Source organism: Pagrus major, chromosome 2 (genome assembly GCF_040436345.1).
Source record: "Pagrus major chromosome 2, Pma_NU_1.0".
In the NCBI taxonomy this organism is placed as follows: domain Eukaryota; kingdom Metazoa; phylum Chordata; class Actinopteri; order Spariformes; family Sparidae; genus Pagrus; species Pagrus major.
In genome coordinates, this window is record NC_133216.1 from 19,349,161 (window position 1) to 19,362,383 (window position 13,223).

The following is a 13,223-nucleotide window of genomic DNA, read 5'->3' on the forward strand; positions in this document are numbered from 1 at the left end:
ATTTGACAGAAGCTACATGTGGGCCAGATTTCTACAGATATTTGATCTCATCCCAGTGATGTAGAATATTGGAGACACAAACTACAAACTACAGAAGTGTTGTACCGGTTATGTGCTGAAAGTCTTAGTATTGGGAAACTTTACAGCATTTCTTCAGTATTGTAACATTGTTGGTTGTGCATCTGTGATAGTCCTAGAGCTGCTCTCAGTCCAGCATGTCTGCTGCTCGTCTGTTTGTTTTACGCTATGCAGCGTAAATCTCTTACACCATACCTTACACTCATTCATGCACACACATTCACCACTGATGAAACTGACTACATCACTGTGTTACAACTTATCTGTTGGAATAACATTCGTAGTCTTGTTTTCCGTAAACTTGCACTGGCCCTCGTTTGTCAACAGTCAACTCTAAAGCCAATGAGGGCGGTGAGTTTTAAAAATGTATAAAATAATCAAGTAGACGTGGTAAGATTGTTACATCAATTGTTGTTTCAAAAGGTCAGCAATGAACTGTCAATGTGACTGGATTGGCTCATATTTTAATATGTGACAAGGGTTCTAACTGCCTTGCTGGTACAATAGACAGATATTTGAAAAGAAAATGACTTGACAATTGCAATTGTGACAACTCCTTTAACTCAAAATAGGCCAAATATGAGCCTCGTTGGCGCAGTAGGCAGCGCGTCAGTCTCATAATCTGAAGGTCGTGAGTTCAATCCTCACACGGGGCATGTGTTTTGAAGGCAGATGACAACAAAACACAATGGGGGACACGTGGTACATAGGTCAAATTGAGCCTGTCAGTAGATTTCCATAAAAATGACAAACACACCCCTGATAGCACAAATCGAAGAATCTGACAGAAGCTACATGTGGGCCAGATTTCTACAGATATTTGATCTCATCCCAGTGATGTAGAATATTGGAGACACAAACTACAGAAGTGTTGTACCGGTTATGTGCTGAAAGTCTTAGTATTGGGAAACTTTACAGCATTCAGTAGGTATTGTAATATTGTTGGTTGTGCATCTGTGATAGTCCTAGAGCTGCTCTCAGTCCAGCATCTTTCCTGCTCATCTCTGTTTGTTTTACGCTTTGCAGTGTGAATCTCTGACACCATACCTTACACTCATTCATGCACACACATTCACCACTGATGAAACTGACTACCATACCACATCACTGTATTACAACTTCTTTGGTGGAATTATATTCGTAGTCTTGTGTTTCCTTCAACGTGCACCTGGCCTCTTTTGTCAAAAGTGAACTCTAAAGTCAATAAGGACGCCGAGTTTAAAAAATGTAAAAAGTAATCAAGTAGACCTGTTAAGATCGCTTCGACAATTGTTGAGTGAGAAGGTCAACAAGTGCTCTAACTGCCTAGCTGGTACAATACGCAGACGTTTGAAAAAATCACGTGACTTGACAATTGCAATCGTGGCAACTCGTCTCAATGACAATTTCCCACTTTTGAGCCTCGTTGGCGCAGTAGGCAGCGTGTCAGTCTCATAATCTGAAGGCCGTGAGTTCGATCCTCACACGAGGCAGGTGTTTTAAAGGCAGGTGACGACAACACAACACAATGGGGGACACGTGGTACATAGGTTGAATTCAGCCTGTTGGTAGATTTCCATACAATTGAATAACACACCCCTGAAAAAAAACTTGAAGAATCTGACAGAAGCTACATATGGGCCAGATTTCTACAGATATTTGATCTCATCCCAGTGATGTAGAATATTGGAGACACAAACTACAGAAGTGTTGTAGCGGTTATGTGCTGAAAGTCTTAGTATTGGGAAACTTTACAGCATTCAGTAGGTATTGTAATATTGTTGGTTGTGCATCTGTGATAGTCCTAGAGCTGCTCTCAGTCCAGCATCTTTCCTGCTCATCTCTGTTTGTTTTACGCTTTGCAGCGTGAATCTCTGACACCATACCTTACACTCATTCATGCACACACATTCACCACTGATGAAACTGACTACCATACCACATCACTGTATTACAACTTCTTTGGTGGAATTATATTCGTAGTCTTGTGTTTCCTTCAACGTGCACTTGGCCTCTTTTGTCAAAAGTGAACTCTAAAGTCAATAAGGACGCAGAGTTTAAAAAATGTAAAAAGTAATCAAGTAGACGTGTTAAGATCGCTTCGACAATTGTTGAGTGAAAAGGTCAACAAGTGCTCTAACTGCCTAGCTGGTACAATACGCAGACGTTTGAAAAAATCACGTGACTTGACAATTGCAATCGTGGCAATTCATCTCAATGACAATTTCCCACTTTTGAGCCTCGTTGGTGCAGTAGGCAGCGTGTCAGTCTCATAATCTGAAGGCCGTGACTTCGATCCTCACACGAGGCAGGCGTTTTAAAGGCAGGTGACAACAAAACACAATGGGGGACATGTGGTACATAGGTTGAATTCAGCCTGTTGGTAGATTTCCATACAATTGAGTAACACACCCCTGAAAAAAATTGAAGAAGCTACATGTGGGCCAGATTTCTACAGATATTTGATCACGTCCCAGTGATGTAGAATATTGGAGACACAAACTACAAACTACAGGAGTGTTGTACCGGTTATGTGCTGTAAGTCTTAGTGTTGGGAAACTTTACAACATTCAGTAGGTATTGTTATATTGTTGGCTGTGCATCTGTGATAGTCCTAGAGCTGCTCTCAGTCCAGCATCTCTTCTGCTCGTCTCTGTTTGTTTTACACTATGCAGCGTGAATCTCTGACACCATACCTTACAATCATTCATGCACACACATTCACCACCGACGAAACTGACTACATCACTGTATTACAACTGCTTTGTTGGAATTACATTCATAGTCTTGTTTTCCGTAAACTTGCACTGGCCCTCGTTTGTCAACATTCAACTCTAAAGCCAACGAGGACGGCCAGTTTTAAAAACGTATAAATAATCAAAACGACGTGTTAAGATTGTTATATCAATTGTTGTGTCAAAAGGTCAGCAATGAACTGTCAATGTGAATGGATTGGCTCACCTTTTAATATGTGACAAGGGCTCTAACTGCCTTTCTGGTACAACAGACAGATATTTGAAAAAAAAAAGACTTGACAATCGCAATTGTGACAACTCGTTTTACTCAAAATAGGCCAAATATGAGCCTCGTTGGCGCAGTAGGCAGCGCGTCAGTCTCATAATCTGAAGGTCGTGAGTTCAGTCCTCACACGGGGCAGGTGTTTTGAAGGCAGATGACAACAAAACACAATGGGGGACATGTGGTACATAGACATAGGTTGAATTGAGCCTGTCAGTAGATTTCCATCAAAATGACAAATCGAAGAATTTGACAGAAGCTACATGTGGGCCAGATTTCTACAGATATTTGATCTCATCCCAGTGATGTAGAATATTGGAGACACAAACTACAGAAGTGTTGTACCGGTTATGTGCTGAAAGTCTTAGTATTGGGAAACTTTACAGCATTCCTTCAGTATTGTAACATTGTTGGTTGTGCATCTGTGATAGTCCTAGAGCTGCTCTCAGTCCAACATGTCTCCTGCTCATCTCTGTTTGTTTTACGCTATGCAGTGTAAATCTCTGACACATACCTTACACTCATTCATGCACACACATTCACCACTGATGAAACTGACTACCATACCACATCACTGTATTACAACTTCTTTGGTGGAATTATATTCGTAGTCTTGTGTTTCCTTCAACGTGCACTTGGCCTCTTTTGTCAAAAGTGAACTCTAAAGTCAATAAGGACGCCGAGTTTAAAAAATGCAATCGTGGCAACTCGTCTCAAAGACAATTTCCAACTTTTGAGCCTCGTTGGCGCAGTAGGCAGCGCGTCAGTCTCATAATCTGAAGGTCGTGAGTTCAATCCTCACACGGGGCAGGTGTTTTAAAGGCAGATGACAACAAAACACAATGGAAGACACGTGGTACATAGGTTGAACTGAGCCTGTCAGTCGATTCGCATAAAAATAATAAACTTACAACTGATTGCAAAAATCAAAGGACCAGTCTGTAAAGAAAATTGATCTCGTCCCAGTGATGTAGAAAATTGGAGATACAAACTGTCGGAAGTGTTGTACCAGTTATGTGCTATAAGACCTAGTCCTTCAATACTTGTATTTGGATACACAACATTCATTCGGCATTGTTGACTGCATCTGTGACAGCCCTTGTCTCACAATCTGAAGGTTGTGAGTTTGAGCCTCACACGGGCAGGTGTTTTAAAGGCAGATGACAACAAAACACAATGGGGGAGACGTGTAGGATGGGTTGGTGAAAATAAAGTACCAGTTGATTGAAACAGAAAAACATTGAGCAAATTCTGAAAATCAGAGGTCCATCATATCTCATGCTTAATGTGATTTTTACTATCCTCGCGTAGATGGGAACAATAAATAATATAGAGCAAAATTAAAATAGAGACGCTGCTCCATAGAAGTGCAAATCGTGATTGAGGTGGATGAGGTGCGACTGAGTCTCACTTAACAACAGGAAATCAGAGACTGCTGTGTGCACATCTTACACCCACCCCAGCCACAGTCTGTTCACCCTGCTGCAATCTGGCAAAAGATACAGAAGTATCCGCTGCCATACCACCAGACTATGGAGCCTCAGGCCGGGAGACTCTTAAACTCATCCTCAACACTCCAAATAGATGTAGCAGGACTCAAACACTAATCTTTTTTTTAACGCTGTTTAAAAAATGACAAATAAATCTACTAAGTACTTTAATTTCAGTGGCTCTTTAGTCATGGCCTGTAATCTTAGTATTCAAACAAAAGTACACTGGCCATAGCCTCAAACATAAATTGAGGATACAACGCGTCAATATCACTGGACCACTGTCACTTGATGGCATCACAAACTCTTACAGATTCACTTACGTGTCAAACATTATTGGAACAATAGAATTAAAATTGGGTGGTTTTCTCATTAAAATAAGGAATTGTTTGGCCTTGAGTCATTGTTTATTCATTCATGAATATTTATATGGCAAAGACACTAGCGTCCATAGATTTTCCCAAGGTTAACACACCAACTAAGGCTTTAAAATGCATGTATGTATTGGGTATGGTGTGTGACTGACAAAGGCAGGTGCAGGACCAGATAGTAAAGGACATGAAGAGTGTGTTCTTGTATTAAAAATACAAAATTGAACTGGATACCTATGATTATGTTCTATTATATAATAATGTTTGTGTTAAGATGTTACAAATGTCGATATGAACTTTTATAACAGTATATTTGGAAGGCCACATTTATTCAAAATACAAAATTAAACCAACTAAAACAGAAACCTTTAATTAAGTTATAAATGTTGTGTTACAAAGGTTGATATGAACCTTTATAATAGTGTATTAGGAAGACCACTTAATATTTCTAACAATGTGATTAGAGAGGTCTAGAATTTACTATGCAAGGAAAGCTTCATGATGGTCAACTTGGATTATGTATTTTAAATTTCTTTCACATTGGTCTTGTGAGTAACAACCCTTCAGAATTTCGGTTTATATACATATTCATTTATTTTTCAACTTTCAAGTTAACCTGTCTCGAAAATTACTTTTGCCATCGGAGATTAACTGGATAGTGAGCAGCTCAAAACGGCCAAAACACACACACACAAACAAATGCTGAGATTTTGATAGACAGATTAATGTGCGTACTCACACAAACAATCCTACATAGCTAACACAGACAGTGCCTATGAACCTAAAAAAACCATCAGAACTCAATTAGCATGTCTTGTCACACAGCACACACAACTGAAAATTAGCTTTATACACATATATTAACACCTGCATATTAGTTTCACCTGACACCAATTAGCAGCGTCCCAGATAATGCAGTCAGAAGCCAACATGCCATTAGGATTATCTGGACTGAATGAATGGGCTCATTAGGCACAATAAGCTAACCACACTCTAACAACATCATAACTGTGTGTGTGTGTGTGTGTGTGTGTGTGTGTGTGTGTGTGTGTGTGTGTGTGTGTGTGTGAATGTGTGTATGTGTGTGAGTAAGTGCATAGTAGTTTGTGTGTTAGTGTTAGCGTAGGAGAGCGAGACAATGAGAAACAAGAATAGGCAGCCAGAAGTGTTTAAATGTGTTTGTGTGTGTGGCATTTACTCAAGGACAGTGGCATTCTCACAGTGATGAAAGACCCATAAAGAGAAAGGATTGAGAACACTATCAAGAAAAAAAAATCAAACCATTGATGTTTGAAATATTGCTCAGAATTCCAGAATAAAAGCCTTGTCTGAGAACATTTTGCTTTAGTGGAATGTGAAGGCAGAAGGTGCTTGTGAAAAATAATCTTTCCATACCAAAGAGGATAAAGGAGGATCTTGTCATTCATGATGCTTACAGTTCATTATTCAAAGCAATCCTACTCAAACTCAGAAGGGCAAAGATTTACTGAACCTTTATCAAAACAAAAACAAATGTTGCTCATATTTTTCAAAAGCTAATCATACTTATCTTGTTTTGTACAAAACACAGCTCCAGCTTATCATTTCAAGCAATGTATGTGTTGTTGGTTTGTTTTCTGGCGACATCTGCACTACACTTGAAAGGTATTCAAAAGAAGTGATACGTGTATATTCATTAACGTAACACTTGTCTTGGTCTGACCAAGAGGCAAGAAGCAAAGAAAGAGAAACCTTGTAAAATATCAATAAAGATGAGACCCATTTCCAGAGTGGCTCAGTGCCCAGGGGGCAGCGTGAATAAGTCGTGAATGTGATTTTGTTTTTGTTGTTTTACAGTGGGACATTGTAAATAATAATAGTTTTTTATGGGTATTTGTGTCCACCACAGTAGAATGGTATTGAGCTTAACTCCAGTCCACCCAGGCAACATTGATTGTAATAATAAAAGAAAACATAACCCTGATTTGAAACACTTACCCAGGGCCTGGGTGGCAAATGCTGCCATGGCACTCTGCAGTCGGTCCGGTCTGACTGCCTGAACCAGTAACAGCTGGGTAGAGCAAAGAGAAAAATATAAACACAGGAGGAAAGAAACAACAGATATCCATTAAAAACATGTTAAACAGAAGGTCAGTCCCATTCATATCAAACAAAAATATTTCATATCCAAAAAGACAGCTTTTGACAAGAACAAGGCTAATTTGGATTCATAGCCTATAAAATTCTCAGAGTGCTAAGAGATGTTTTTTTTTATTTATGTTTTTGAGGACACAAAGTTAATGAGTACATTCACTGGTTTGACAATGAAGCGTGCGCATTGACTTTAGTGAAAAGTGGCTTCTGTCTTGTTTGAGCTTTAAAATGAGACTATTTAAATCTTAATTCAAACTCAAACCACATGTGAAGGGATGAACTCGAAGACACAACCAGACTGTTTTAAGGGTGTGCAGATTTTTTATAAACTCTGTAAACAATGATAAGTTGTTCCATCTGGCTGATGGTTTTTGATTGAAAGCTGACCTGCTGGAAGGGAGTAATCTTCTTGGCAATGGACGATGGGATTTCCTGTTCACACTGCGAGCTCTGCGAGAAGGACAGCCAAAGGTCTGAGTCACTCAAACACAGAGACTGGTAGAGGGCTGGGAATGTAGTCTGTGAAAGACGGAAGGCAAAAATAAAAAGGGTGAAGGGCAGGTCATAAGTAGATAAGTAGATCCAATCTTAAGCTCAGTAAGGACCACTTTACTGGGATTCAATTTATAATGCATTATAACTATTATTGATATCTACTGGCTGGGGAAAAAAAATCCAAATGCCAAAATGACTGTTTACGCTATAAAGCATTGATGTTGCACTTTGCACACATTGCATAAGCAGTGGATGGAGTGATAATGTACATATTTTGTGTTGAGTGTGTCGCAGCACTTTAGATTACAGCTCAGTAATAACCTGGTAATAGTAGTTTGATAATAAAGAGGCAATAATTAGGTAAGACCATGTAATTACCAAAGTAATTATCAGGTAATAGCTTGGTATTAACAATAGGTAATATAAGACTGAAATTTATGTAGTAATATTTTGGTAACGATATAGTTACATGCTACCAATAAAAAGGTTATATCAGATATCACTGATATTTGGATTAAAAATTGGAATATGGTGACATGTATGGGTAAATAACCTGATAATAATGAGATTATATATACTGTATTATAGGCTACTATCAAAAGTAGTAGTTTCTAAATCACATAAAAATTCTTGGAAGTCAAAGTTGGTAATAAGCATATTATAATGCTGAAAGTCATCCTCCCTTATGTTCCTAACAGTCACTTTTTCAAGGCTAAACAGTACAAATTCTATGTTTAATGCTGTGACTTGTTACATGGAAACACATTTGGTAGTTTCTGTTAAACAACCATTGTTGAGGGCTCAAAACCATCTGTTTCTATTACATTTTGCACTACTTTCAACTAAACATGTGATATTGGTGATGCCTGTACATACTTTAAATTTTAAACTTCAAGGAATGCATTTTATGAACATGTATTTCTATTGGGATGATCAGGATTGTTTACCTTACATAAAATGACAAAAACCGCCACAACCTCAGCCACACCTGAAAATGACTAAATATAATGCTCCTGAGTGGATATGTATGTGTACGTCACTGTTTATATCATTGTGTTTACTTTGAAAATGGCCACTGCTCCATGCCTCTCCTGATCAATCCAAGAGGGGAACTCCTGCGAGGAGAGGAGGGGTGTGACTAAAGTACATACACACAATATTACAATGTTTTCTTGTTCTCATAAAAAAAAGCTGCATTCTTACCTCTTTCTTAAACATTTCCCCTACGATGGTTCCAGTGAAGACATCCCATTCCTACAGCAAAGAGTACAGTTAACTTTTGACAGGTCCAAAGCTTAAATGTCTTATTTAAATTGTCCCTCAGCACTGATGAAATCCAAAAAAAGGAAGATGCTAAATCTACAAAGATACTCACGCTCTCCTGGAAGAGCTCTGGGTGCATGCCTTTCACAAAGTGCATAGCAAACATCAACTGGTCAGCCTGAGACAGAGAGAAAGAAGGGAAGAGAGATTAATACACATATGGGAACATGCTACTTTGCCGTGCTCAAAACCCAACTATAACCAAAGAAAGTCATGGTAGCACAATATGTTAGCATCTCTTCTAGACAGAGGGCAAACACACTCATAGCCCCATTGCATGATATGCAGCTCAGCTTGCCTGACTAAAGGGCTTGTAAAGGGCTGCTACACACTGACAAAAAAGCCCCGGGTTATATTATCCCTGCACTCTCTCTCCCTCTCTCTATCTCTTTCCCTCTCTCTCTCTCTCTCTGTCTCTCTTTCTCTCTCTCTGTGCCTGCCTCTCTCTCTTCCTCTTGGGAGAGATAACAGAAACAGACACTAATCAAGATGCTTATCCCGCCGCTCCCACCCACAGAGAGAAACGGAAAGACAGTGACCAAGACACTCCAGTGGACACAGTGAACTTGGCAGAAAGAGGAGAAACAGAGACAAAGCAGTGGGAAAGATAGCAAATATACACAAATTAACACACACAACAAACAGCAATACAATTAGATGATGAATTGTACAATGAATATTTTTTTCACAAGCATATTTTCCTGTCTGGTTTTCTGACAACTAAAAACACTCAATGTACGTCTCCTTTAATACCCGACTTAAATTAATTTCTGTGGTGTGAACGGCCTCCAGAAACATTCATTTAATGTCTTGCTTCCCTCTAGAGTTGCAGCACATATTATTACTGATCCTGATATCTTTACTCCAAAACCACAATACTTACTCAACAAACTTAATAACAGACATAACATTCACATTAAAATGCAGCCACACTGCTTCTGTGCCGGTCATGTATATTTATGTAAATTTCATTTTGTGTACTTAACAACGGGCTGGCAAGGACAACCAATTTGGAAGTGGCATGCAATTTGATAATTCTTCTCAATGTTGTGTTTTGTGAAGTGGCAAAATGTCAAATGACTGTGTTAATCTAATCAGTTTGGCTATTCACGGTAGCTGCTATTACTGCTGCAAGATGTAGGCATTGTTGCTGAAAATTCAGCTACATAAGGGAGATGGTAGCCTCTATGAGAAAACCTCTTTTGCAACTACAGTGGCTACAATCATTCAGATGTGCTTACTGAACACTTACTGAATCACAGCATCATTGGATGAGATTAAGACCCATTAGCCAAAGAGACAGCATGCACCAGCAGCATCAACTGAGATGAATTGGACCCTCAGTGGTCTTTTACATCCACCTTAAACTATGTACTTGCAAGCAAAAATAATAAAGTGATACACGCTTACGATGCTTATGCTTTTATTTTATGTGTTTGGTTTTTTTGTACATATATTCTTTTATGCTCTTTGTTCTCCTAGGGGCAATAAAGGTTTCATTCATTCATACATGAGAAACAGTGCCACAGTGCAATTTGCCAATGCAATCCAATCTTGTGCCTCCTGAATTCAACCTGTGTTTCCAAACATAGGACTAAGCTGGGACCATTGTACACCAAACCACATGACCCACAATATTCCTGTATCAAGCTGTTTACACAAGACGTGAGCATCTGACACGGGTCAGGTAGTGTGTTACATTAAGACTCAGTCAGCGCAAAATCAAAGCAGGGTTAATTTTATTCTGTAGAAGGCATAACAGAAAATAATTTGCCAGTTATTAAGCCAGTATTTTTTTCTTCCATTTAAAATGGTCAGACAACCTTATTTCTACAAGTTCAACATCTTCAATAACCTTCATAGCACATCTCTGCCTGTCAGCTAATACTACATTGTGTACGTTTACCAACAGCTGCAGAACCAGCTTGAGCTGTGGTGAGGCTAACCTTTAGGCTACATTTGGACCCAAGCTCTTTACAACCATGCCCTCTTTACGACCCTTTCCACGGTTCATCTCTTGATCCGATGTCTGGATGATTTACACCAAGCTGCCAAGTTCAACTCCAGCCCTTGAAGTGACAGTGCACACAGCTGAACCGAGAGAGCTGAGCAATATGATATGACGGATCAAACAAAGAATGAAACACTGTCCTGGTTTTTTGTGTGTTTTGTGTGTGTGTGTGTGTGTGTGTGTGTGTGTGTGTGTGTGTGTGTGTGTATATACAGTATGTGACAGAGAGCAATGAGGATAAAAGTCTGTGAGTGTTCGTATGAACTGCTGTCATACTGGCACTCTGACAGGACAGGAACCTCAGTAGACAGTGCAACCTGGAACATGTCACACTTCAGCACATCACTGCAACTCAAACTACTGCATGTCCCGAGAGATCCATCCACATTGTCACACATACACAGAGAGACACACACACATACACACACCCAACATAACAAGCGTTTGCACATATACATCCATGTACATTAAACACAAACAGATACACAATCTAATTGTTTTCCATCTTTGATAGTTCAGCAGTCTACAACTCTGAACATATAAACTCCTCCATGAACAACCCTCTTGTGTACAACAGTGTGGTTAAAAGAAAAACGTTCACATTGTTATTGTCGCATGTTTTCTATGGAGAAACATTTCCCAAAACAGGATTTACTAAGGTGCTATGCATGGGTTAGGTTTAGGGTTTAAACAGTTAGCGATTGTGAAGTGTTAGTGTATTTTTATTCAATAAAGCTAAGATAATGTATGATTTAAATATCAACCACATTAAGTATGACCAAACCAGTTCAAAATGATGGGATGGCACAGTATCTGCTTGCCTGCTAAGTTAACATATTCCTTATGAATCACATATTTTTCCTTTAAATATACTGCCCTATCAATTAAGAGAATACCATTAAGCTTCAATTAATATTAAAGGGCCAAAATCCAGGCTCTACATTCTCTTTCAGGACATTATTTGGACAAAATGAAAGCTGTTCAAAATAAAAACATCTCTTTTCTTTTTTTCATATAGTAAGACGTTAACAGCAATAAAAAATACAAAAATAATGAACAATCTTTGCTCATAAGAGGTTCAACAATCAATAGGCTATTTGGTAGAGATTCTTTATCTCAGCTATGATGCTCAATCAATACCTTATTAAGCTGAATCGGTTGTGTTTGTGGTGGAATGTATTTAACACAATTATAGAATAGGAATGCCAACAGCTGACATAAAAAATACAGATGTTCAAAAACTGTGGGGAGAGAGGTTTGTTTTCTTTCTCCAAAAATGTATATATCATGATGTTTTCTAATCTTGATTCCCTTACCCTCTTCTTCCTTTCTCCCCTTGTGCTATCCTATTTTTTTCTTGCTCATTATTCACCTTTATCTTTTCATTGGACCCTCTCTCCTGTCCCCCTTGAATTTATCTCTCTTGTAGCGCAGATGTTGACAGGAGCAATGATAATGTAGTCCAGTGCTTCCTCTCTGCTAATGACTGGGCTTGCTACTGCCTATATGCATGTGTGCGTGTGTTTGTGTTTGTGTGCAGGTGTTGGGTAGATAGCCTATAGACATGATCAGCAGTAAACAGCCACTCTGACTCTGACTGAAAATTCCATTACCATGGAGGCAACACACAAACACACACACACACAAAGGACAGAGAAATTACATTTACCATTTACTGCCTGATCGATGCAATGATTGCTCCGTTGGTCAATATTTACACTTAATCACTGTGTTAGTTGCACAGGTTTGATTGTATAAGTGTGTAAATGTATGTGTTTATCTGATTGTGCATGGATCAATAAGAAAACTACTTTAGTTCTACTTTATATTACGAAATCACAAAGATTTCAGTGCATCTGCTGGAGACAAACAAACCTTGTTACTAATTGCTGAAGAAGTCTGAGGCTCTCAAGAGAGAGCTGAGTTAAAAAGCCTTTAATATCTCATGGCTATTGAATCATAAGAACAATAAAAACATGCCTACATGTTTCAGCCATCTATGCCTTTTCAGCCATTTTGTATTTGCCCTTTTTAACTCAACACTCTTCAGCGCCTCAGACTTCTTCAACAATTCTGAATAGGATCCCCAAACTGAAGAGCACCAGAGGGACACCACACCCAAGCAGCACTCCTTGCAAATGTTTTTTAAACCTTGTTACAAGTAAAAATAAAAACAGTAACCTAATACGTTAAGCCTGTCTGCTTAAACCTTGCATTATGATTATTTATAACAACATAAGCTACCTTGGCGAAGGAATTTCTCTGTAGCTGTGAGTAGATTAAGTGGAGACTTATGATGGCTCATGAAGAGTGATGTTTTTATGG

At 38.9% G+C, this 13,223-nt stretch overlaps 1 protein-coding gene and 5 non-coding genes across 6 annotated transcripts in view; 5 read left to right on the top strand and 1 right to left on the bottom strand.

Moving 5' to 3' along the window:
• dync2h1 (dynein cytoplasmic 2 heavy chain 1) overlaps nt 1-13,223 on the bottom strand; it is a 116,255-nt gene that overhangs the window by 42,777 nt on the left and 60,255 nt on the right. The window contains 5 exon segments of the mRNA XM_073495047.1: nt 6,914-6,986; nt 7,457-7,588; nt 8,626-8,679; nt 8,768-8,818; nt 8,940-9,005. Coding sequence (XP_073351148.1) covers nt 6,914-6,986; nt 7,457-7,588; nt 8,626-8,679; nt 8,768-8,818; nt 8,940-9,005 — 376 coding nt within the window.
• On the top strand, nt 662-734 carry trnam-cau (transfer RNA methionine (anticodon CAU)). The gene has a single exon. It is a non-coding gene; the product is annotated as a tRNA-Met (tRNA).
• trnam-cau (transfer RNA methionine (anticodon CAU)) lies at nt 1,478-1,550 on the top strand. The gene has a single exon. It is a non-coding gene; the product is annotated as a tRNA-Met (tRNA).
• On the top strand, nt 2,296-2,368 carry trnam-cau (transfer RNA methionine (anticodon CAU)). Its single transcript has one exon. It is a non-coding gene; the product is annotated as a tRNA-Met (tRNA).
• On the top strand, nt 3,141-3,213 carry trnam-cau (transfer RNA methionine (anticodon CAU)). The gene has a single exon. It is a non-coding gene; the product is annotated as a tRNA-Met (tRNA).
• trnam-cau (transfer RNA methionine (anticodon CAU)) lies at nt 3,813-3,885 on the top strand. Its single transcript has one exon. It is a non-coding gene; the product is annotated as a tRNA-Met (tRNA).